The sequence below is a fragment of the Salvelinus sp. IW2-2015 genome, linkage group LG3 (genome assembly GCF_002910315.2).
Source record: "Salvelinus sp. IW2-2015 linkage group LG3, ASM291031v2, whole genome shotgun sequence".
In the NCBI taxonomy this organism is placed as follows: domain Eukaryota; kingdom Metazoa; phylum Chordata; class Actinopteri; order Salmoniformes; family Salmonidae; genus Salvelinus; species Salvelinus sp. IW2-2015.
The window spans coordinates 31,838,473-31,864,769 of record NC_036840.1 but is presented as its reverse complement, the minus strand read 5'-3'; the positions used below and the strand labels follow the sequence as shown (position 1 = coordinate 31,864,769).

The following is a 26,297-nucleotide window of genomic DNA, read 5'->3' as shown; positions in this document are numbered from 1 at the left end:
AAGACAGTCGTGAAGAGGGCACAACAAAGCCTATTCCCCCTCMGGAAACCTCCCTCTACAACTGGATCCTGGACTTCCTGACGGGCCGCCCCCAGGTGGTGAGGGTAGGTAGCAACACATCTGCCACGCTGATCCTCAACACTGGAGCTCCCCAGGGGTGCGTGCTCAGTCCACTCCTGTACTCCCTGTTCACCCATGACTGCATGGCCAGGCACGACTCCAACACCATCATTAAGTTTGCTGACGACACAACAGTGGTAGGCCTGATCACCGACAACGACGAGACAGCCTATAGGGAGGAGGTCAGAGACCTGGCCGGGTGGTGCCAGAATAACAACCTATCCCTCAACGTAACCAAGACTAAGGAGATGATTGTGGACTACAGGAAAAGGACCACCGAGCACGTCCCCATTCTCATCGACGGGGCTGTAGTGGAGCAGGTTGAGAGCTTCAAATTCCTTGGTGTCCACATCAACAACAAACTAGATTGGTCCAAACACACCAAGACAGTCGTGAAGAGGGCACAACAAAGCCTATTCCCCCTCAGGAAACAAAAAATATTTGGCATGGGTCCTGAGATCGTCAAAAGTTGCAACATCGAGAGCATCCTGACCGGTTGCATCACTGCCTGGTATGGCAATTGCTCGGCCTCTGACCGCAAGGTACTTCAGAGGGTAGTGCGTACGGCCCAGTACATCACTGGGGCAAAGCTGCCTGCCATCCAGGACCTCTACACCAGAGGAAGGCCCTAAAAATTGTCAAAGACCCCAGCCACCCCAGTCATAGACTGTTCTCTCTACTACGGCATGGCAAGCGGTACCGGAGTGCCAAGTCTAGGACAAAAAGGCTTCTCAACAGTTTTTACCTCCAAGCCATAAGACTCCTGACAGGTAACCAAATGGTCACCCGGACTATTTGCATTGTGTGCCCCCCCCCAACCACTCTTTTACAATGCTGCTACTCTCTTTTTATCTTATATGCATAGCCACTTTAACTATACATTCATGTACATACTACCTAAATTGGCCCGACCAACCAGTGCTCCCGCACATTGGCTAACCAGGCTATCTGCATTGTGTCCCACCACCCGCCAACCCCTCTTTTTATGCTTCTGCTACTCTCTGTTCATCATATATGCATAGTCACTTTAACGATACCTACATGTACATACTACCTTAATAAGCCTGACTAACAGGTGTCTGTATATAGCCTTGCTACTCTTTTTTCAAATGTATTTTTACTGTTGTTTAATTTCTTTACTTACCTACACACACACACACACACATACCTTTTTCCCCCGCACCATTGGTTAGAGGCTGTAAGTAAGCATTTCACTGTAAGGTCTACACCTGTTGTATTCGGCGCACGTGACAAATACACTTTGATTTGATTTGATTTGACACAGACGTCAATTCCACRTCTATTCCACATTGGTTCAGCGTAATTTCATTGAAATGGGATGGAAACAGCATTGATTTAACCAGTGTGTGCCCAGTGGGAAGTGTGCAATCCCCATTAGACTAGCCTGTCATACATGTACCGTCTTTTATGGATTTATGCACTTTCACTCTTCAGTAAGTCYTCATAGATCCTGTGAACAAAGAAAGACCATCAATCAATTCGCAGAGCCCTCCTTTAACGAGGTCACCGTCAGTGTAAACTCAGAGCTGTTATTACTTCAGACCTGTTGTCTTTAAATAGCAGGGCTAACAAAGACCCTTCAAATTGTCCTTCACAGGACCCTTCAAATTGTGTCTCATTACTGCTATTGAGGAGTTGTGTGAGCTATAGTACCTTTACCTCACCGGGGCTGGTGATATTACTAGTCTACAGTAACTAGCAGACTGGTTCAGAACTGGAAATGTTCAAGATTCAAGATTGAATACTTCATTGCCATACCAACTGAAGTGGTTGGGAATTTGACATAGTGCAGCTCATAAAAACCGATACAAAAGATTCATATTCATTTGCAGAGCCTATACATACAATAGCGACAGTACATGGTATTGCATACTGTATTTTATATTTTAACAGTACATTTACCATATTATTGATTGTAATGATAAGAGCCAGATGGACTCTGTTGATGGCTGGATTTGATTACGCCTTGTGGAATAATAACAAAAATGAAAAATACAATTGGACTAGCGAAAACCATAGCTATAAGAGACTGTCTGACCTTTATTGGRCCCCATTGGCTGATGACTCATATCAGTCTGTTGTCCATTACAGTGCTGCTATTCTGGCTTTTGGAGTTCGGTAATATCAAAGCTGTTAAACTTCACTTTATGTTTGATAAAATATACTGTATTTACATCATTGAGGCTGCCGATAAGGCTTATAGTAGTAAGGTTGCACGTCATCATCATCATCAGGATGRGTTTTTCAGATCCCCATAGAACATTTACTTCATGAGCATCAGTGATGAGTTAATTAGTCTCTGGCATGTAAATGATGCTAGTAGGCTGCTAGGGATGTGCTCTACTTTCCCTCCAGATGAGGTAAGAGTCATCATTTTTATGGTAGGCCTCTCTTTGACATGCCCATCTCCAGTGAAATATTACATCATATTATAATGAAGGAATCTAACTATTGTGGCTGCATGGTTTTAAGCAATGAAGTCATGTGCCTTCTCTTCCAACCATTAATTCCTAATAGGCCATTATTGGTGATATGCATATTTTTTTTTACTACTAAACACGTGAGACATTTTTCAGTTGTAACACCCTTACAACAATTGTTCAGGGTTAATGAATAATTCATGGAGGTGAAACATATATTAGCCTGTTACCTTACGCGCCCCTCCAATGTGCACAGGGTGCCCTTTGGCCACGGGAGACGCACCAAATKATTGGATATCCCTCATGTAGGCCTATCATTGCGTCATGTGTCGCTTCGCCACTATCGACTTGGGAAAGTGTCATCAACAGATACGGATGAAGGGAAGTTGTTTCTGTGAATTAAACATAATCATTATATCTGTGTTCTGATGTGTATGATCTCACAAACACACTAGCAAATGACTAAAATAACGAATGAATCAATGGAGGAACCAAAATAACTTCCCAATGTTGTAAAACTCCATGGATGACGTCCTATTTTTCCTCACGTGATAGCTAATTGTAATATTAACATTCAAACGAATTTGCACTAAACAGGGCAGGCTCCAAACAGTCATCTTGTTTAGTACGCATGTTCTGCGCACAAAGGCAGTGGCGTGCGTCGCAGTCCCACWGTTTTCATGCTGAGGTAGTCGTAGAAGGGAGCGGAGATACGAAACATTTGCCCATGTGTTACCCAAACGCTCAGTTACACATGCCATCAAATTCTGTTACAAATACTTGTGTGGTGTGGGAGTAGACAACTCCATTCCGTTAAAGAAACGAAATGGTCTGGCGCTCGAGGGGCGCGCRCGGTCTCCTCACTTCAGCACTCTGGACAGCGCTCCACCAACTTGGAGACGGCGAAACTTGGAGTTAAATTCTAGAATGAGGACCTTGGAGATAAACGACGGTGGAATCATGGTGGATATTAAGTGTATATTATCTACAGGTGCATGCAAAACGCAAGTGGACTTTTTCAAGTGAGACATGGACTTTGCGGAAATTATCTTCACGTTGTTCATTGTTGTGGTCGCAATTGTCTCGTTGTTGTCGAACTTGCTGGTGCTGCTATGTTTTGTCCAGAGCACCGAGATCCGCCGACAGGTACCGGGTATATTCATCATGAACCTGTCTTTTTGCAACATACTTATCACCCTTTTAAACATGCCATCGACATTGGTGGGGATTGTCAGAAACCACCAGCCTTTTGGGGATTGCCTTTGCCATACAGTGAGCTTTCTGGAGACCTTTTTGACTGCGAACACCATGTTGAGTATGGCAGCACTCAGTATAGACCGGTGGATAGCAGTGGTGTTCCCCTTGAGTTACTCCAGTAAAATGCGCTACAAGGACGCAGTGATCATGATGTGCTACTCGTGGCTCCACTCCCTCACGTTTTCCCTCATCGCCCTCCTGTTCTCCTGGGTTGACTATAGCCACATTTACGCCTCGTGCACGTTGCATTTGAGCGAGGAGAGCGACAGGATCAAGTTTACAATTTTCACCGTCGTTTTCCACGCCAGTAGTTTCCTGCTCTCCCTGCTGATCCTGTGCTTCACCTATCTGAAGGTGCTAAAAGTTGCACGCTTTCACTGCAAGAGGATTGACGTTATAACCATGCAGACGCTGTTCTTGCTGGTGGATATTCACCCATCGTACGTATGCTCCTTTACTTAAGGTGTGCGATCCATAGCCGTTACAATGGGCAATGTTAGCTTTACAGTAGGCTATAGGTTATAGATTCAAACCTGGGGAAACATGCTTACTGTAGGTGTTCATAAAAATAAAAAAAATCAATGTAGAATGTTTTGTCATTTATTCTGCTGGACTAATATCAGTTAATTCCTATTTTCAGTGTGAAACAAAGGTGTCTGGTAGAACAAAAGAGAAGGAAACAGAGAGCCACCAAGAAAATCAGCATTTTCATTGGGTCATTCATCATCTGTTTTGCTCCSTATGTTATTACGAGGTAAGTGGGTTTCCAGTCAACTGGGATACAGGCAGCTGAACAAACAGGAGTTTCATGCACCTACCTTAAACACATTATTAAATGGGTTATTATAGAGGTTATGAGATTAACACATCCCCAGGTGAACACACTTTGATAATAAAACGGGGTTTATGAACAGTAAAGATATAGGCTATCATCGAAGGGTTTACTCTGTTTAATAACTTTGCCACCCAGCAAAATAACAGAAAAATGATCAACAAAATTCAGTTGAAAGGTGAGGCAGGTCTCATGTAAGGTTGAGCAATGCACAAATAAAGCTTTAATTCAATTTCACCCAATGAGTTTTTGTTGTTGCGCGTTCATGATCTCCATCTGCATCTGATACATCCTTCATTAAACCATCAATTATCTGTCKTCATGTCATTTCACTGGACCACCATGAGATGACAGTTAGCACACAGAGGCATTCATTTCCACCAACACACAGCATGACCTAGAGCAGCTGATTCAAATAACCAATTCGTCATCAAGCTTTGATTATTTGAATCAGCTGTGTTGTCATGGAGCAAAAACCGAGTTTGGAAAAGCTTGGCCTAGAGGGAATATAGTATTGTAGTTTACATTTGACATTTCAGTTATTTAGCAGACTCTCTTATGCAGAGCGACTTACAGGAGCAATTAGGGTTAAGTGCCTAGCTCAAGGGCACATCGACAGATTTCTCCTGGTCAGCTCGGGGATTCAANGAGTCTGAATGCTAGTGGGCTCTTATAACATAATAACCTCTTTATAAAGGAGATGTCATAGCCACATTTACAGACCTTTTGACACCCATATAGAATATAGGAACGTGCTATTAAGGTTATTAATCTCTCGTGGACAGATGCACGTAACATAAATGGTAGTAGAAGCTGTTGACAGACTGTGGGATGCCATGACTAACGAGGAACTTTGTTCYGGTACACTGATTTTTCATCACTGACCACTTGGACAAATCACGATTTTGCAGGTGCTCGCATCGTTCGAATTTCGGAAGGGGACATTTTGGGCCACAGACTTGCCCGTAACTGGCTGAGAGTTTTCATATAGAGGGGTGGAGACTTTGCTGGTCTCATTAATATATTTTATAACACATCTCCCCCAGAACTTAATGGAGGATCTGACAAATTTCGCAAGATGTTCTTTCTGGGTGTCCGAGGTTATGTACTGTCAACGGTACAGAGTGGAAGACGGGAAAGCTTAGCTAGTGGCTGACCAGTAGCCATTCGGGCACTGGTGCAATTTCAAGGGGCATCAATTAATTTCTTGAAGTTAAAATGTGAACTTTTCAATGAATGGTACTTGCTGTGGCAAATGCTGCCAACTAGATAGCCATGTTATGTAGCCTATGGACTGTGTTTTAGACTTCTACTGCAGTTGCTCACAATTTCACATCAATCACTGGATATTGATGCACTTTGTATTTCTCTCAGAGCTACTAGTTATAACAGCCAAAGGCAAATGCCATCATGTTTACTATGATAGCGTGTTGTAACTGAATGTACTGCAGGTATTAAGATAATTTTGACTGAAATGGATTTGTACTATTGTGTATATTGTAATACTTTATTCTGCCAGGTGATTGCTGGAAATGTTTATATGGATATTTATAAATAACGGATGTTATCTTTATCAAACTATTTTGCACTGTATGAGAAACCCTAATATGTATTTGTTTAAATGATCTTCAAATAAAAAGAGACGTTCTATAGCAGAAGAATGTTATGTTATGTTATGTTCAAGTAAGTGCTTTAAAACACGTTATTGTGTTCGTGCCAGAATTCAATATATGACTGTTTGGCTTTTCAATAGTTGCTTTATCAGAACCTGATTCTTTTTAGATGCACCAAGCACACGTGCATTTCATTATGCAGGCCTATGCCACTTGCTGTACTTTGGCAGTGTGTGAGTAAAGCTGTTGGTGAAAAATGTGCAATAAAGCTGTCAAATAACAAGCATCCTTTGATATATATATGGCCATATGACAAGACATGTAGAAGCATATTTAATATCTAATGCCAATCTGGGGATTTCATGTTGACAGATTCCTCACCAGCTGTTTTGCAGGTGCCAGAGGCTGTTCAATGTTTGTGCCACCACACCTCAAATAATCCAGCGGGACAGGGTAAATTGAGTAATCCAATAGGAATGTCAAGTAGTAGGATATGTAGGGGAGAGTGGGGTAATTTGAACCAATGGGGTAAGTTGAGACACCAGGGTAAGGTACAGGGTCTGTCTCTTATACACATCTAGATGTGTATAAGAGACAGCACACACACATATTGCAAGCAAAACAGTTTAGTGGCACCCCTCTTGATAATGGAGATAATTTAGTTTAGTTTAGAGTTCATTTTGTGCAATTCTACACATTTTGCCATGGGCTGTAGAGAAAATTTTGCTATTTTAAAGCAAGTTTGCTGCAATTCTGCACATTTTGCCTTGAGGGGAGAGGAAAATTAGCTGTTTTACAGCTAATTTCCTGCAATTCTACACATTTTGCTATGGGGTGGAAATAAATGTTTGCAGTTTTAATGAGAATGACTAACAAAATCAAATGGGGGACCCCGGCCGGTAATTTGATAACACGTTTAGATAGCTGGCCACTAAACTAACTTAGCAATCAAACAAATGTTAGCTGACATGGGCTAATTGACTGACTGTCAGTGACTGACATAACAAGAGTAAAACTGCTGATGCACAACCAAATTTAGAAATTGCACCTCATGTATTCTACTATTCTGAGTTTGGGAAATTGATCGGAGGGCTTTCAAAAGGGGGGGCCGCCAGTTGCCCATCCCTGGTGTAGATAGTGTGTGGGTGTGGGGCTGAAAGGTTGGGTCTAGAGGGGGTTGGGGGTGGAATAACAAAACAAATGATGGAGAACAAATATAAGAGTAATTGGCATGACCTTTCACCCTCTGTACACCCTCTGGAAATAGTCAGAATGACCTGAAGAAGGGAAAATAAAGGATAAATCCTGGAAATAAGCAGCTCTCACTCAACTGCTTCATTGGCATTCCTGCATATACCTATGGGCAAGAATATTGTAGCAATGTTTAGTTTATACATATTTATTTTGAAKAAATATGTTCATACATTATTATTTCCTAACGTATAAGGCTTGTTGCCAAAGCTGTTTTTCTGGCCCATCCGTAAATCCAAATGTATTCTAATCTACCTTGTAACCTTAGAGCCTCATGGCATTTAATAGAATACCAACTGAATTATCACCAAACACTCTCAAAAGCAAACAGAACAACTGCCTGCAAGATAAATACCATGCTTTGAATATTGGATAACTTTTGCCCTTTCTAAAAGGCTATTTGCGAACTCTAACTTGACCTCTGCCTTCTCCTCAGGTTGACCGAGCTGCTTCCCTTTGTGGGCATCAACCGCCACTGGGGAATTGTCAGTAAGTGCCTGACATACAGCAAAGCGGCGTCTGACCCCTTTGCCTACTCCCTCCTGCGTCTACAGTACAAGAAGGTCCTGGTTACCGTCGTCAACCGGTTGCTGCGCCGTGACCTGTACCCCTCATCTGGCCACAACAGCTCTCTGGACACGGAGAACGACTACTCTCTCCAGAGGATCAGTTAATGTCACCATTATGGACATAACAAATATACCACAGACAGACAGACCCAAAATAAATATTTCCCCATGGAAAGAGGGAGGGAGGTGAGAGAGAGAAGGAAGAGCGCAAGAGAGAGAGATGGGAGAAAAGGGGATTGTAGGAAATAGGAGAGAGCGAGAGAGAGAGGGAGGGAGGTTGTGGGAGGGGAAGAGGTGGATAGAAGGAGACAGCAGGAAAACAGGCGGGGTAGACGGAGGAAGAGAGGGCAAGACGGATAGACTGCACAGAGAATGATCGCGTTCAGGGACGTTTGCTCCAGACGATATTGGTAAACAAGGGAGTCTGATGATCCATGATTCACTGGCAGAGCCACACACCACACACACACACACCACAAACACACACAACACACACACACCACACACACACACACACCACACCACACACACACACACACACACACACACACACACACACCACAACACACACACACACACGCCCAGAGCCAGAATCAAATGAATCAATGTTATGAATCAGCCAGGGGTTCGGTCGATTCATAAAGGGAGGGATCACTCCACTAGAGTCTGAATGCTAGTGGGCTCTTATAACATAATAACCTCTTTATAAAGGAGATGTCATAGCCACATTTACAGACCTTTTGACACCCATATAGAATATAGGAACGTGCTATTAAGGTTATTAATCTCTCGTGGACAGATGCACGTAACATAAATGGTAGTAGAAGCTGTTGACAGACTGTGGGATGCCATGACTAACGAGGAACTTTGTTCYGGTACACTGATTTTTCATCACTGACCACTTGGACAAATCACGATTTTGCAGGTGCTCGCATCGTTCGAATTTCGGAAGGGGACATTTTGGGCCACAGACTTGCCCGTAACTGGCTGAGAGTTTTCATATAGAGGGGTGGAGACTTTGCTGGTCTCATTAATATATTTTATAACACATCTCCCCCAGAACTTAATGGAGGATCTGACAAATTTCGCAAGATGTTCTTTCTGGGTGTCCGAGGTTATGTACTGTCAACGGTACAGAGTGGAAGACGGGAAAGCTTAGCTAGTGGCTGACCAGTAGCCATTCGGGCACTGGTGCAATTTCAAGGGGCATCAATTAATTTCTTGAAGTTAAAATGTGAACTTTTCAATGAATGGTACTTGCTGTGGCAAATGCTGCCAACTAGATAGCCATGTTATGTAGCCTATGGACTGTGTTTTAGACTTCTACTGCAGTTGCTCACAATTTCACATCAATCACTGGATATTGATGCACTTTGTATTTCTCTCAGAGCTACTAGTTATAACAGCCAAAGGCAAATGCCATCATGTTTACTATGATAGCGTGTTGTAACTGAATGTACTGCAGGTATTAAGATAATTTTGACTGAAATGGATTTGTACTATTGTGTATATTGTAATACTTTATTCTGCCAGGTGATTGCTGGAAATGTTTATATGGATATTTATAAATAACGGATGTTATCTTTATCAAACTATTTTGCACTGTATGAGAAACCCTAATATGTATTTGTTTAAATGATCTTCAAATAAAAAGAGACGTTCTATAGCAGAAGAATGTTATGTTATGTTATGTTCAAGTAAGTGCTTTAAAACACGTTATTGTGTTCGTGCCAGAATTCAATATATGACTGTTTGGCTTTTCAATAGTTGCTTTATCAGAACCTGATTCTTTTTAGATGCACCAAGCACACGTGCATTTCATTATGCAGGCCTATGCCACTTGCTGTACTTTGGCAGTGTGTGAGTAAAGCTGTTGGTGAAAAATGTGCAATAAAGCTGTCAAATAACAAGCATCCTTTGATATATATATGGCCATATGACAAGACATGTAGAAGCATATTTAATATCTAATGCCAATCTGGGGATTTCATGTTGACAGATTCCTCACCAGCTGTTTTGCAGGTGCCAGAGGCTGTTCAATGTTTGTGCCACCACACCTCAAATAATCCAGCGGGACAGGGTAAATTGAGTAATCCAATAGGAATGTCAAGTAGTAGGATATGTAGGGGAGAGTGGGGTAAATTGGACAATTTTTTTATTTTACATTCAGCATCACTCCTTCAAGGGCGATATAGTGTTCTTTCTAACAAAGATATATATATATATTTATTATATATATATATATATATATATATATATAGTGCCCTCCATTATTTTGGGGACAGTAAAGCATTTTTTTCTATACTCCAAAAGCTTGGATTCGAAATCAAACAATGACTATGAGGTTAACAGTCAGACTGAGCTTTTCATCCATTTCGAGTGATCCGTTTAGAAATGACACTTTTTGAAAATTTTTACGGGAGCAAAATCATTGGGACAAATTAACTTGTATGTGTATTAAAGTAGTCAAAAGTCAAGTATTTAGTACCATATTCATACCACACAATGACTCCATCAAGCTTGTGACTCTACACAAGCTTGATGGAGTCATTGATGGGGGTGGCAGGTAGCCTAGTGGTTAGAKCGTTGGGCCAGTAACCAAAAGGTTGCTAGATCGAATCCCCGAGCTGAAAATCTGTCGTTCTGCCCCTGAACAAGGCAGTTAACCCACTGTTCCTAGGCCGTCATTGTAAATAAGAATTTGTTCTTAACTGACTTGGCTAGTTAAATAAATATGCATTTGCTCTATGCTTTGGTTGTGTTTCAGATTATATTGTGTCCAATAGAAATGAATAGTAAATCATGTATTGTGCCATTTTGGAGTCACTTTTATTTTAAATAATATAGTATGTTTCTAAACACTTCTACATTAATGTGGATGCTACCACGATTACGGATAGTCCTGAATGAATTGTGAATAATGAGTGAGAAAGTTAGACACACAAATATCATACCCCCAAGACATGCTAACCTCTCACCATTACAATAACGGGAAGGTTATAATTTTTTGGGGGTATGATATTTGTACAAGAAGGTCCTGGTTACTCTTGTCAACCGGTTGCTGCGCCGTGACCTGTACCCCTCATCTGGCCACAACAGCTCTCTGGATACGGAGAACGATTATACTCTCCAGAGGATCAGTTAATGGCAACATTTTGTCCCTTATACTTTTGCTCCCCTAAAATGGGGGGATTATTTACAACAAGTTCTTTAATTTCTACACGGTTCACCCGATATGGATGAACTTCAACCTCATAGTCATTGTTTGATTTCAAATCCAAACTTTTTAAGTATAGAGCCAAAAGAAGAAAAATGCTTCACTGTCACAAAATATTACAGAGGGCACTGTATTTCAGGATGTTGTGTATCCCTGGAAATCAGAATTAATGTAAACATTACAGATTTGAAAACATAGCTTGTCCAAAAAAAAGTGGTCTCTTGGCACAACATACCCCGTGTATGGGGTAAGTTAAGCAGCACGACAGGGTAAGTTGAGCAGCGGGACAGGGTAAGTTGAGCAGCGGGACAGGGTAAGTTAAGCAGACGGGACAGGGTAAGTTGAGCAGGGGGACTGGGTAAGTTGAGCAGCGGGACAGGGTAAGTTGAGCAGCGGGACAGGGTAAGTTGAGCAGGGGGACAGGGAGGGTTAAAGCAGGCGGACAGGGGTAGTTGAGCAGCGGAGGACAGGGTAAGTTGAGCAGCGGGACAGGGTAAGTTGAGCAGCGGGACAGGGTAAGTTGAGCAGCGGGACAGGGTAAGTTAAGCAGCCTACACATTTCTTAAAACCATGTCTATCAGAATCGGTTTTCGTCTTTTAATAACTACACATTTTTGTTCCGTTCCACTGTTCCGACCTGCAAAATAAAGTTCTGAACCGGTTCGACTTCGACCCCGAAAACAGAACCGGTTTACATTGTTCCAGCTGTTCCTTTTTATTAATTGTTTTGTAATTTTACCCCATTTCTCTCATGATATCCAGTTACAATCTTGTCTCATCGCTGCAACTCCCCAACGGGCTCGGGAGAGGCGAAGGTTGAGTCATGCGTCCCCCGAAACATGACCCACCAAGCTGCGCTGCTTCTTAACACCTGCTCGCTTAACCCGGAAGCCAGCTGCACTAACGTGTCGGAGGAAACACCGTTCAAATGATGACCAAAGTCAGGTTGCAGGCGCCAGGCCCGCCACAAGGAGTGACTAGAGCGTGATGAGCCAAGTATAGCCTGCTGGCCAAACTCTCCTTTAACACGGACGACGCTGGGCCAATTGTGCACCGTCCTATGGGACTCCCAGTCACGACCTGTTGTGACACAGCCTGGGATTAAACACCAGGCTGTATTGACACCGCAGGACTGCGATGCAGTGCCTTAGACCGCTGCGCCACTCGGGAGGCCCCTAACTGTTCCTTTTTAAACCTCTGAAATATTGATATTTTTACATTAGCTCGACATCAAATTACTTCACCAATCAGTTCGAACAGAGCAGCTTGCTAATGAGTGGGCAAGCTATTGTTTACATGCGAGATGCGACTGAAATTTTGCGGGTGGGGAGAGAGTGGATGAAGGAGGGGGCTCGGCCCACATAATTATACCTACGGATGAGTGGCTTCTACGGAGGACCTTTGAATATCTTTGAACTTCCAAGAGTTGGCTTATTGTTGGACCAGAGCTAGCTAGCTAACAAGCTTGTGTGTGTAGAGCAGCACCAGAATGAAAAACACTTCTTACCTTTCTGTTGTTAACAAATTCAATGTGAAACGTGATAACTAACATTGAAACAGTTCACCCATTCTTCTCTAATTAAAAATCTATCCCTAATTTCTGAATCATGCTTGTAATGTCAATAGGCTACATTAGCCTAAGCTTCTGATGGGAGGGGCAGGTAACCTACACACATACTGGCAAAGGTTTCAGCTGGCAGGCAGACACTGGAATAAGTTTCTGAGTGACAGAGGGAGGGCTTTGCATAGGTGCCTTGTGGGACTTTTTGTGGGACTGAAAAAAATGCCCGGAATGCAAAATAACATTATTAACCGGTTCCCATGCTTTTAAAATAATGGTTCTGTTCCAGAACATTATAGATCACTTTTATTCCCAGTTCTGATTCTGTTCCTCAAAAAAACWATTTGTTTTTTGTCCCTGAACCGGCTCCAACCCCTGATTAGCCCACACAGCTACAAGGATGCACTTTCATTCTAGGTTTAGGACCTCATATTAAAGCTCATAGAGACCCCAACTGATGTATGCAATCTAAAAATAATTTACTTTGGTTTAAATACAAGCATCATGAAACCCATAACACAATAAATTCATTTGATTTGGTGAAAATCTGTTCTTTGGACCTAACTTTTTCCATGTAGTTTCTTCCTTCACAGACTCCATGAAATAATGATGTCTTCCTAAATATTTGATCAAATTATTAATTTTGTGCATGTTTTCCATTGAAACAAGTTGGCTCTATTTACCACTTTGGTCCAATTTACCCCACTCCCATATCCTKACATTCTTCAAAGCATATTGCTGATTGGTTGAAAGGGATCAAAGGACTGTCTCGAGTAAGGACTAAAGGACTGGAAAAATGTGCCGAGAAAACAATAARTCGGTGCTATTCGAAATCATTGGGAAGTCCCTACCCCATTGAAGGGGGTTATGTAAGGGTTAAGGTGAGGGTTATGGTTACGGTTACGGGTAAGGGTTAAGGTTAGGGGTCGCCCCAATGATCCCGGATAGCACTGACGGAAAGAAATAGTGGCCTATTATTTTACAGTTAATGTCCACTGTTCACATAATCCAATACATACATTTAGAGGTAAGAAWTTAAAAGGTTAACATTGAATAGAAAAGGTGGTGGAAATGGTTGCGCAAGACGGTTTATTGTATAGGAATTGGTAACAGGTGTATTTCAGAAAGTTTACTTGCGCAAATTACTTGTTTTCAGGCACAATTCCACCTCCATCCAGCCTTCCATTTCCGTCCGGAACATTTTCCTTTGTAATTTGATAGTCGACCGTAATTCGTGTAATAAACTCACTTTTTAGGGAAGCCCAAAAAGTTTTCGTGCAATTAAGCACAGTAGCCTTGAGGTGCCACATCACAAAATATGGAATATTTTATACGGAGGAAAATGAAGACTATTGTTTTCCTGAATGCACTGGCAACAGTTGTTTGGTGTGCCCCTTCGCTCTGCGACCCCGAAGACGAATTTCTAGGTAAAGTAGGCCAACTCTTATTGTTTATGATAACGCACATGGTGTGTTTTATGCATAGGACGGACGTGATGGTGTTTAGGCTAGTTCTGAAATAAAAGTGCATGGTTCAGAAATATTTCATTATATCTCAGACAAGACATGCAAACTGTGATGCTTCTATTCACAATGTTTATTTACAAGCCAACGGGAACAACAATAAAAAAGAACCTCGTGTCACAAATTAGTGCGAAATAAAGTGCTTATTTTTCTTTAGAKAATTATTATAGAACTGTAGACTATAAAGATTGAGGTAGATATTCATCAATAGTGAGAGGTGACCTGATCCAAAGAATGACAATTCTCAGCATTAATACGTTTTTACTGAAAGATAGACATTTGGGAGTAGAGATCGTGAAGCAAGATGAGAGGGTTAATAAAAAGCAGATTTTATAGTGCCACGATAACGCTGGTGATAAATGCGATTCTGCCATCTAGTGTTAAATGCATGACAGCAACTAACAATAGTTTTGTCTTTCAGGTATCTTTTGCAAAGAACCAGAACCAGAACCAGAACCAGAACAACGTATGTACATTTTCTTTTCTTCAATAAATCCTTCAACTCATGTAAATGTGTTGTTTGTAAAGCCTTGGTGACAACATATGCTAAGGTTATTATGACTTTAGGACCAACTGACTATTCTAAACTAATTGAAAGCATCCTAACATGATGTGTTCATTGCACCACAGTTAGATAGCTTAGAACTTACTGTTCATACCGAAAGAAGGCCTAAAGGACTGTACATTTATACAATTTTATCAAACCACAGGCTGAACTACCTATCACACTTTTGAAGATGAAGTTTTACTAAGTGATTAGGCTAAATGGGATATTATGGCCTTAAGGCCTCTCCGAGCTATCAAGTGTATTTTTGGATGATAAACGGCTGTATGAAATATTCACATTTTAATCTCCACTGATAATAGAAATATTTGAACTTGATCATTTTCGGCACTGCAGAGAGGTAGCTAGCTATATGAGACAATAAAGAAGTTTTAGACCAAGGGGTGGATTCTTCATGCATATCCATATGACTTCTTAATATCAGGTTTTGTTCATTTTCCATGCCAAKGATATGAGTAATGAGCCTTATTGTGTACTGAGCATCTTAGCTAGGTTTCTTAAACAAATTAACTGAGAACAAATGTAAAAGTACAAGAGAAAGAACAACCTGGCCAATACCCCTAAACATACTGATTTACAATGGAGAGAACATATGGTCTCAAAGCAGCATCTTGCAAGCAGGTTAACACTACGCCTACCTGAAAATAATTTATAACAAACCTATTGTTCTATAGAAATGTTGCCACCCACCTTACAAAAGCACCCAAAGGTCTCACCGATGTTAATTTTAAAGATTTCATGAAATTATGAGACAATAAATGGTATTATAACACATTGCATAATGATGAACCTATTGATATAACGGTATCTATTCTATACTTTGATGATTCAACACGGTAAGCTACATTCAGATAAGTCACTCACCATATAAGCTACATTCAGATAAGTCACTCACCATATAAGCTACATTCAGATAAGTCACTCACCATATAATACTGAATTTGTACTGCTCCTCGGTTGGCTCTTTCCTCTACTCAGCCAAGTGCATGGACATCATGATGAACTACTGCGACGACATGTCCTACACCCACACCGTGTTCCCCAACATCCTGGGCCACAGGACCCGCGAGGAGGCCGAGCTGGGCCCCGAGTACCTCCTCGTCAGTGTGGTCCACAACTTGCTCAATGGAGAGTGCACCCCGGACATCCGCATGCTAGGCTGTTCAGTGCTGGTGCCTCGCTGCGAGAARGAGAAGGTTTGATGCTAACAAAGGATAACGTAATAATACAAATAAATCAAAAGAAAATTGCACTTTATATATGTTCCCGACAATTTAATGGGTAAATCTAATAACCAACATTTTGATAATGCAGTGCCTTCTTCAGTAAAAAAAAAAWAATCCCACTTTCAATAATTGAATAAGGTTTTTCTTTTATAATGTAAGGTGCTGAAGCCGTGCAGGAGTACGTGCGAGGCTGTGAGGAAGAACTGTTACCACGCCTTCGAGGGCATCGAGATGGCCTGGCCATACTTCCTGGACTGTGACCGCTTCTTTGTCAGTGACCAGGAGGGCTGTTACGACCCACTGGAGGGCTTACGAGGTAACGACCACAGTTTAACTGGTGTGTCATAAAAATGACTATCAATATATGATAGTGACAACAGTATGACACTAATGGTGCAGTATGATGTTGACTCAAATAATATTTTCATGCATAAAACAATCCCTTGAGCAAAATGTAAAACTAGAGAGACCCATGTGTGTCAATATTATTACAAGATTATGTCATTATAAAGAAAAATAACACCCCAACCCCTCCTAATAACAGAAGTATATTGAGTGGTAACTGAGAATGCAGTTTCTATCCAGATTAATGACAGTCACCTGGTTGCCACATGACTCCTTGTGGCACACCTCAAGAATGTACTTAAACTATTTATAGGTCAATTCAAATGCCTTTTTACATGAACATTCACAGTTTTTGATGATTGTATTATGCCACAATCCTCTCAACACATTTKTTAATGAACCTTTATTTAACTAGGCAAGTCAGTTAACAACAAATTCTTATTTACAATGACGTTAACATATCTGCCAATAATATCTTGCCTCCTACAAGATATGCGTTTTAACAAGTCTATGAATTCACACTGATAGGTGACAGAGAACTGTAGTATATGTTCACTAGAGCAGTGATCMGTCTAACTTGAGTTCAGTACAGTTTGTTTCTGCCTGTAGCTGCAAACAACCAACCATTCCAGCTGTGTGATTGCTCTGTGTTCATGAGTCCTCTCTTCCTGTGTACTCTCTCTCTCTCTCTGTTTATCTCTGCAGCTGCTCTATGCCACCATAAACAAGTCCTACAGGAGCCTATACTGACACAATAACAGTTAATGTAGCCATTTTGCTGAAATAAATCATAGATATGCATATTATATATATGATATGGGTGTAGATATACACACAGATGGTGGTACCACATTTTGCATAACAGCTTTTAGTATAGTATGAAATCTGTAAAAAAAAAAAAAWAAWGATTCTAACTGAAACACAAGATGTCTGGCAAGCCTTGTAAGCTATGTAATTAATTACATGCTGATATTTATTTTGAACAGATGTCTCTGGTCTTATGTTTCAACTTCATTCAGTTTCTTACCTTTTAGGTCTTGCACATTTCCCTAAATGAGCACATTTATACAGGGGAGACAGGGGCGAGAATGTAGACCTTTTCCACTTTATGTAATTTCTCTGTCTCCTGACATTTTACAGGGCTCTACTCGACATGAGATGAAAGACTAAGGCCTCATTTAATAATGGGGTATCTCGATATGCACCCGATGAGGCGGTTTATTGACGCATGGTTACGCTTTCAAATGTTAACTTTTCTAGGACACTGAGTCAAAAGTCACACTTGCTAGTTAATACAAAGTGTCATGAACTGGCTTGGAACACTATTGACCTTTATATCTTTGGTTACACTTCATAATAACTTCCACAAATAAGACATTACACTTATAACTGTTCATAGATGCTTATAAATGCTTTTCAAATCCTTATCATACAGTGTCACCATCTCTTGTTTATCCTAGCGAAACAGGAAGGTAATACCCCTGAGAAGCCTCATACTGTCATCCAGTTTAGCTATCAGTCTAATGCCCAGATGAACAGCATCCTGAAGAAGACTGCAGCACGATGCTCCGAAATCGCCATGACCTACAGCATTGGCCGCAGTGTGGAGGGCAAAGACCTGCTAGTGATAGAGTTCTCAAACAACCCGGGAGTACATGAATTGCGTAAGTACTAATGGTCCTCGGTGCACTACAGTGTGAGTCCTGGGAATGTTATTTCTTAAACGCTGTCATATGTCTCTCAATTAGGGSCTGATTCCRACATAGGAATTTACGYCATTCCTACGCACTTCAGTATTTGGTATTCAGATTTACCTTATTCAGTCGCGTAACGCGCCATGCAGGTGCTACCTTGCACGCTCTGAATACATTTAATTAAACTGCTGAAAAGCCAKATATATATATATATATATACTTATTTAGGTTTAGGAAAGTATTTATGAATCATGAATTGGTTTGGAGAGCCTTTACGCACAAAAGAAAGCAGTGGTTTGATTCATTCTGAAAATGGCCACTTTCAGTTCAACCCATGGTAATGTGGGAACATTAGTGTACATAGAATTATAATAGGGAGAATAGTGTACGATACTAGACTATACCCTCGTCTGTTGGTTGCACTAACCATGGAACTGTGTAATGACACGGCCAAGTATTGCGGCATGCMTCGGGTTCAAACTGTTACGGCTTGGTCTGCGCTCCGCTCCATAACAATTTCATTTGCTTACATGCCATTTTTTGTATATTATCGACTGTTACTAATGATCCTTAGCAACAACCACACGGCCATGACCGAGGAAGCAAAGGGAAACGATACAATGAAATTAAATGGAATTATAATGTAGGCTAAACTAACTGGGAACTAACAGTAAATTGGCAGTTGAATATGTGTTTGTTATTAGGCCTACTGATGGTCGATACTGATAGTGGCTAATTATTAACATGATAGAAATAGGAGACAGAGAAAGCCGGAGTAGGCTATAATTAAGACATTCAGTAGTGCCTATCCCTGCAAGTTAAAAGACTGCAATTTAAACTCTGCATAATGGCACAGCATTTCATAAACTTTACTGTGGTAAAGTTGATATGCTTCAGTTTGCTGCCATATGACTGGTTTCACATTTATCTCCAGCAATTATAAGATAAAATAGACCTAAAACAAGTGTCAKTTAGCCTATATTTACAATTCCTTTATCCAAACGGATTACTCATTTACCTAGCTCTTATCAAGTTGTAAATTACAGTGCCTGGAGAACGGTGTTATTTAAATCAAAAAAATTAAATAGATGCTTCTTCCACTTGAAACAGGTAGGTTCGCTGGACTTTATTCATGGTTTTCTCACACGTAAAGGTAGTGGAATTCCTCTTCTTTTGTGTTTATTTTATCAGGTAATTTGACTGAGAACACATTTTCATTTACAGCAACAACCTGGGGAATAGTTACAGGGGAGAGGAATGAACCAATAGGAAGCTGGGGATGATTAGGTGACCATGATGGTATGAGGGCCAGATTGGGAATTTAGCCAGGACACCAGGGTTAACACSCCTACTCTTACGATGTGTCATGGGATCTTTAGTGACCACAGAGAGTCAGGACACCCGTTTAATGTCCCATCTGAAAGACAGCACCCTACACAGGGAAATGTCCTCAATCACTGCCCTGGGGCATTGGGATCTTTTTCTAGACCAGACAAGAGTGCCTCCTACTGGCCCACCAACACCACTTCCAGCAGCATCTGGTCTCCCATCCAGGGACCAACCAGGACCAACACTGCTTAGTTTCAGAAGGAAACCAGCAGTGGGATACAGGGTCAGAATATGGCGTTTCTGTACACACATCCGCCACACCGTCAATTATTCGAGCTCCACTCCAAACAAATAGCGGGTGAATAGCATGCTATTCTAATGCTTAAGTACAAGGTCAGAATGGACAGAGAAAAGTGCATCAAAAGTGGATTATGTTCCATTCCCGCACACTTAACACGGGTCAGAATCGGGCCCTTAATTATTATTTTGCCTATGTCCACAGTTCAACCAGGGACAATGTAACTTTTCTAAATGTTACACATGACTGTAAGCTGCTGTCTTGGTTAAGTCTCCATGGAAAACAGATCATTCATCTCAAGGGACTCTTTGGTTGAATACATTTAAAAGAAGTCCCTATCCTGTCACCTTCTATCAACAGTTGAACCAGAGATGAAGTACATAGGAAACATGCATGGGAATGAGGTGCTGGGTCGCCAGCTGTTGATCTACCTGGCCCAGTACCTGTGTTCAGAGTACCTGCTGGGGAACCGGCGCATCCAGACCCTGATCAACACCACGCGTATCCACATCCTGCCCTCCATGAACCCAGACGGTTACGAGCTAGCTTCCGCCGAGGTCCAGGACACCATCGACTCTGAGAACGAGGAGGTAGGTTGAATCAACGTTGTTTGACACGTCATTTTAATATTTTGTTGTTTTATCACTGTGTAAAACAAATTGCATTTGCCAGAAAGGTATTAATGTATGTAATCAGTTTCCCAGCTTTTAAAAAAATTCAACAACAGGCCTCAATATTTGGTTTAAACTATCGCTGATTTCATATTACTTGACAGCGACGATCCTACAGTATGCTTTGACATGTCTGCTTTGACTCACATACCAACCTGACTACCACTGTATGAACTCTACAGGCTCAGAACTACAACAGCTGGACCCTAGGTCGAGGCAACGCCCAGAACATTGACCTGAACAGGAACTTCCCTGACCTGACTACGATCGTTTACAGCCGGCGCAGACACAGACGTTTCCGTAGCAACCACATCCCAATCCCAGAGGCTTACTGGTTTGGTAAGGTACAGTATGAATTCCTAGCCATCCATGCTTGCATTTCGTGTGGGATTTTATACTTGCGGATAATAATACATGCATCAAATATTGTGCAATGATGACCGCTTTCAATGTAATTTGGATTTACATTTACATTWTTTKACCTTTCTTATTTACRATGACGGCCTACCAAAAGGCAAAAGGCCTCCTGCGGGGACGGGGGCTGGGATAACACATTTAAAAAGGAAAATATAGRACAAAACACACATCACGACAAGAGAGACAACACCACATAAAGAGAGACCTAAGACAACAACATAGCATGGCAGCAACACATGACAACACAGCATGGTAGCAACATAACATGACAACAACATGGTAGCAACACAACATGGCAGCAGCACAACATGGTAGCAGCACTAAACATGGTACAAACATTATTGGGCACAGACAACAGCACAAAGGGCAAGAAGGTAGAGACAACAATACATCCCGCAAAGCAGCCACAACGGTCAGTAAGAGTGTCCATGATTGAGTCTTTGATTGAAGAGATTGAGATAAAACTGTCCAGTTTGAGTGTTTGTTGCAGCTCGTTCCAGTCACTAGCTGCAGCGAACTGAAAAGGAGTGACCCAGGGATGTGTGTGCTTTGGGAACCTTTAACAGAATGTGACTGGCAGAACGTGTGTTGTATGTGTAGGATGAGGGCTGCAGTAGATATCTCAGATGAGGGGGAGTGAGGCCTAAGAGGGTTTTATAAATAAGCATCAACCAGTGGGTCTTACGACGGGTATACAGAGATGATCAGTTTACAGAGGAGTATAGAGTGCAGTGATGTGTCCTATAAGGAGCATTGGTGGCAAATCTGATGGCCAAATGGTAAAGAACATCTAGCCGCTTGAGAGCACCCTTACCTGCCGATCTATAATTTACGTCTCCGTAATCTAGCACGGGTAGGATGGTCATCTGAATCAGGGTTAGTTTGGCAGCTGGGGAGAAAGAGGAGCGATTACGATAGAGGAAACCAAGTCTAGATTTAACTTTAGCCTGCGGCTTTGATATGTGCTGAGAGAAGGACAGTGTACCGTCTAGCCATACTCCCAAGTACTTGTATGAAGTGACTACCTCAATCTCTATGTGTAATGTATCTTCAATGTTAAATATCAACGTTTGAATTGAGTTTTGATTACCAATCATCAAGTTTKAATTGAGAAGTTGACGATTGGTAATTGCTGTTAACCGTCACCTCACCTGTASCCTGTTATGCCATCATTTCTTAAACCCTGGGTTTTATTGATGTGCCCAGCTCAAGATGTTGACTGTAATTGATATGCTTGTCTTTATGTGTGTCATAATGCAGGTAGCTCCAGAGACATACGCAGTCATGAAGTGGATCAGATCCTTTCCCTTTGTGCTCTCAGCTAACTTCCAYGGAGGGGAGTTGTTGGTGTCCTATCCCTACGACCTCTCCAAACACCCACTAGAGCAGAAGATGTTCTCCCCCACGCCAGATGAACAGGTAGGCGGGACTGACAGCAACATGTACAGTCAATAGGAMAACAGCACACTCCAAAATGGACTCCACTCTATGATCTGAAGTGTGTCTGTTGCAGAGAGAAGGCCCGTTGATTGTTCATGCTCTACATATATAAAGATGAATTGTAATTTTTATTTCCTCGACAGTCGTCATGTAACATACATGTAAAGAAAGAAGAAAATGTATCTCAGCTGCTACCAAATCAAACTAATGTAACATATCAAATTTAAAGGTAAACGAAACTACCCATTATATTTTTTATGAATATGACAAAGATAATATATTTTATTTTTGGCTACAGGTATTCAAGCAGATAGCGAGAACATATGCAGATGCCCATGCCACCATGTCAGAAGGAAACTCTGGAAGGTGTGAGAACTTTTGCAGCATCGGCCAGGACGGCATCATAAATGGAGCAAGGTGGTACAGCTTTGCAGGTGGTAAGTTAAAAAAAACAAAAAACGGTCAAATTTAAAAAACAGTCCAGGACTGTTGAAGTGACGATATAGCGAGCGGGTGGCTGGTGGCACCTTCATTTGGGAGGACGGACTCATATTAACGGCTGTAATAGAATGGTATCTATCCATTCATTCCATCACAGCTATCATTATCAAATCAAAGTTTCCTGGTCACGTTCACAGTTTATAGCGGTGYAGCGAAATGCTGGTGTCACTAGCTCCCACCCATGCAGTCAAATGTCAAACAGCTAGAATGTAAAGAAAAGCAAGAAATCAAGAATGGTGTAACGGATGTGAAATGGCTAGCTAGTTAGCGGTGGTGCGCGCTAATAGCCGTTTCAATCGTTATGTCACCGCTTGAAGACCTTGAAGTAGTGGTTCCCCTTTGCTCTGCAAGGGCCGCGGCTTTTGTGGAGCATGGGTAACGAATGCTTCGTGGGGGACTGTTGTTGATGTGTGAGAGAGGGTCCCTGGTTTGCGCCCGGGGCGCGAGGGGGACGGACGTAAAGTTATACTGTTAACATTGATGCTGTTGACCCGGATCCACTGGTTGCCTGCGAAAAGGAGGAGGTGAAAGGGGTGAGTGTAACAGATGTGAAATGGCTTAGCATAGGTTCAGCGTGAGTGCGCGTAATAAGCGTTTCAATCGGTTACGTCACTCGCTTTGAGACTTGAAGTAGGTGGAGTCCCCTTGCTCTGCAAGGGCCGCGGCTTTTGTGGAGCGATGGGTAACGATGCTTCGTGGGTGACTGTTGTTGATGTGTGCAGAGGGTCCCTGGTTCGCGCCCGGGGCGAGGGGACGGACGTAAAGTTATACTGTTACAATGGCAGGAAACTGTTCTTATGAACCATCCTCCTGTGATTGAAATAGCTGATGCAGGCTCAATGAACTTAATAGGCAAGTTATATTATGAACCATGATCGCCACCTGGTGGCACTTTTAGTTATTGTCACTAGTTCGATTATGAAGATGGCGGTTTGTCGTTTCTATCACTGGTACGTTGTTCTTCCTGTCATGTGATCAGGTATGCAGGACTTCAACTACCTCCACACTAACTGTTTTGAGGTGACGGTGGAGTTGGGCTGTGATAAGTTCCCAGCTGAGGAGGAGTTATACACTGGCTGGAAGGACAACAAAGAGGCTCTGCTCACATTCATGGAGTCGGTGAGAGACTTTAAAGCCAGCATTTCATTCCAAAACATCACTCCTTTTCACAAATCTGAGACGAGTTCTCCACTAACCCTGCGTCTCAATGTTTACCAGGTCCACCGTGGAATAAAGGGAATAGTAAAGGATGCGGACGGGAATGGAATCAAAGGGGCAAGGATATCTGTCAGAGGAATAAGGCATGACATCACCACAGGTAAAGTCAGCCTCTCCGATTGGTCATTTTCACTAGAAAATGTCAGTATGATTCTGGGTGGTAAGCATTTGAAAAAAAACATCCTCACTCTCTCTCTAGCTGAAAACGGAGACTACTGGCGCTTGCTAACCGCTGGCATCCACATCCTGACTGCGTCTGCACCAGGCTACACCAGAGCCATGAAAAAGATCCACCTCCCGGCACGCATGCAGAAAGCAGGCCGGGTGGACTTTGTCCTGCAGAAGGCTGTGGTGGAGCCTGACATGGAGGAGGACTATAGAATCCCATCCATGGGGACCTATGAGGACTTCGACCCCTACAACCAGTTTGAGCGCTACACCATTAGCGAGCAGAACCAGAACGGAGASGAGGGGCAGGAGAAACCGTGGTGGTGGAGCTACTTTAGCCACGCCCATGGCTCCGCCCCCACCTGGCTTCTCAGAAACTAGCTCATCCCCTAAATATACATAGAATCCTCTATGGCTCCCACTATAGCCTCCTTTCTCAACTCTGGTCCCCGATTACCATCAAGGGTTGCACATACCTCCTACAGGTCAATACTAGCACACCTAATTCAATTAATCAAGGGCTTGATGATTAGTTCAATCACGTGTGCTTATATAAGGGTGGAACAAAAATGTGCAACCCTGGGGGTACTCCAGGACACTGCCCTACATGATCAAAGACTGGTTACTATTTAAGTTGAATATGATTTACATAATGCTATCATACAAGTGTCACATTTTAGTATTACCATTATTATCCATTGCTGCAAACCTGTCGTAACTGAAGCAAAATATAAAATAGCTAGTTGTTCATGATAGCAATATGTAATCTTAATAAGTCATAGTTCATGTAAAGTGTTTTCTCCAAAAGCTAGCCTCCATTTTACAAACTTTTGTTAAACTGCTTCACTTTATGACCATAATGCAACACAGGAAGGTTGAAAGGCTTCAACGATTTGTCTCTCCACCCGCACATATTTGTACGTGTTTATAATAAAACATTATTAAAGAACATTCATTTGTTACTATTACTGCTGTTTATGGAGTCCCACCCTACTGAAACTTTGTTAAAGAGAAGCGTTCTTAATGAGTGTGGTGCTTCCTAGTTCAATTTGACCTCACTTGCGGATTTCCACTATGAAGTAAGTTTACTTCATGATAATACGGTAAAGTATCTTCTTCTCAGATAGTGACTGTTGTACTTTACAATAATTGCCCCTGAAGTGTATTCACATGGCAGTAAATGGGAAACTTGTGTGATCGTCGTCTCCTTTAAAATATGTAATGAAACAGATTGGCCACAAGATGGCATCCTAATTCCATTTGTTTTCGCCCATGTTACATTTTCAACTGAACTGCCTTTCCAAGAAAAGCAAACCTTTCCAGCCAACCAATACTGTATCCCCAGTTCTGCCACATGGCAACGTATAGCATCTGTTAAAGAACCAGAGGCACCGCCAGTCTCTTATACCAGTCAACCAACCATGCTTTAAGAACCGGAATGTGTGTCATTTCACATTGCGCTCTGCATCACTTTCTCTAGTGGATCTAGTTGATATCGTCAGTGTTTGTCTCACATTTTACCTAGATATGTGTCATTTCACATAGCGCTCTGCATCACTTTCTCTAGTGGATCTAGTTGATACCGTCAGTGTTTGTCTCACATTTTACCTAGATATGAATTGATCTGAAAAAAGTGTCAGTTCTATCTTGTAAATTGTTTTGCCACATGTTAATTTCTGAATATCATTCTGCCTACCCTTTTACAGTGCGCCTGTGCCTTGAAAAAAAAGAGTAGGATATTTGTTGTAAATGGTAGGATGCAGTATAGTCTTGCAATAAGGGATCGTCAAGGAGTGGCTATGCGTTCTATGGAAAATAATGAACGACGCGCTAGCGGAGTGGAACTGACCTTCYCCTGAGTTGCATTATTTTCCAGAGAACGCACAGAGCCCGGTGTTGATTATCCCTTCTATACCATGGCTTGCAATATCTTACATTATTTAATACCATGGACACCATTCCACAGTATGCAGCTAGCGATGAGAATAAATGTTTCCTTCAATCTTCCCTCCAAACATTTGAGATGATGTTCAGTTCTGAT

General features: G+C 41.8%; 2 protein-coding genes across 3 annotated transcripts; both read left to right on the top strand.

Moving 5' to 3' along the window:
- The first annotated feature begins 3,501 nt into the window (after window positions 1-3,501).
- On the top strand, window positions 3,502-8,288 carry LOC111954820 (G-protein coupled receptor 26-like). The gene is made up of 3 exons (XM_023974733.2): window positions 3,502-4,258; window positions 4,459-4,572; window positions 7,951-8,288. Exons 1-3 carry the CDS (start codon window positions 3,591-3,593, stop codon window positions 8,186-8,188), a joined length of 1,020 nt encoding a protein of 339 aa, XP_023830501.1. The 5' UTR covers window positions 3,502-3,590; the 3' UTR covers window positions 8,189-8,288.
- A 5,802-nt stretch (window positions 8,289-14,090) lies between these two features.
- Window positions 14,091-25,207, top strand: LOC111954811 (carboxypeptidase Z). Of its 2 annotated transcripts, XM_023974723.2 has the most exons (12): window positions 14,095-14,288; window positions 14,806-14,850; window positions 15,928-16,145; window positions 16,335-16,491; window positions 17,981-18,184; window positions 20,202-20,431; window positions 20,695-20,856; window positions 22,190-22,348; window positions 22,668-22,806; window positions 23,850-23,989; window positions 24,089-24,188; window positions 24,288-25,207. In XM_023974723.2, the coding sequence occupies exons 1-12, from the start codon at window positions 14,180-14,182 to the stop codon at window positions 24,635-24,637; spliced, it is 2,013 nt and encodes a 670-aa protein (XP_023830491.1). In that variant the 5' UTR covers window positions 14,095-14,179; the 3' UTR covers window positions 24,638-25,207. The 2 variants fall into 2 exon arrangements, with proteins under 2 accessions (XP_070292202.1, XP_023830491.1); XM_070436101.1 differs by having other exon boundaries at window positions 14,091-14,288; window positions 23,850-24,188.
- The last annotated feature ends 1,090 nt before the right edge of the window (window positions 25,208-26,297 follow it).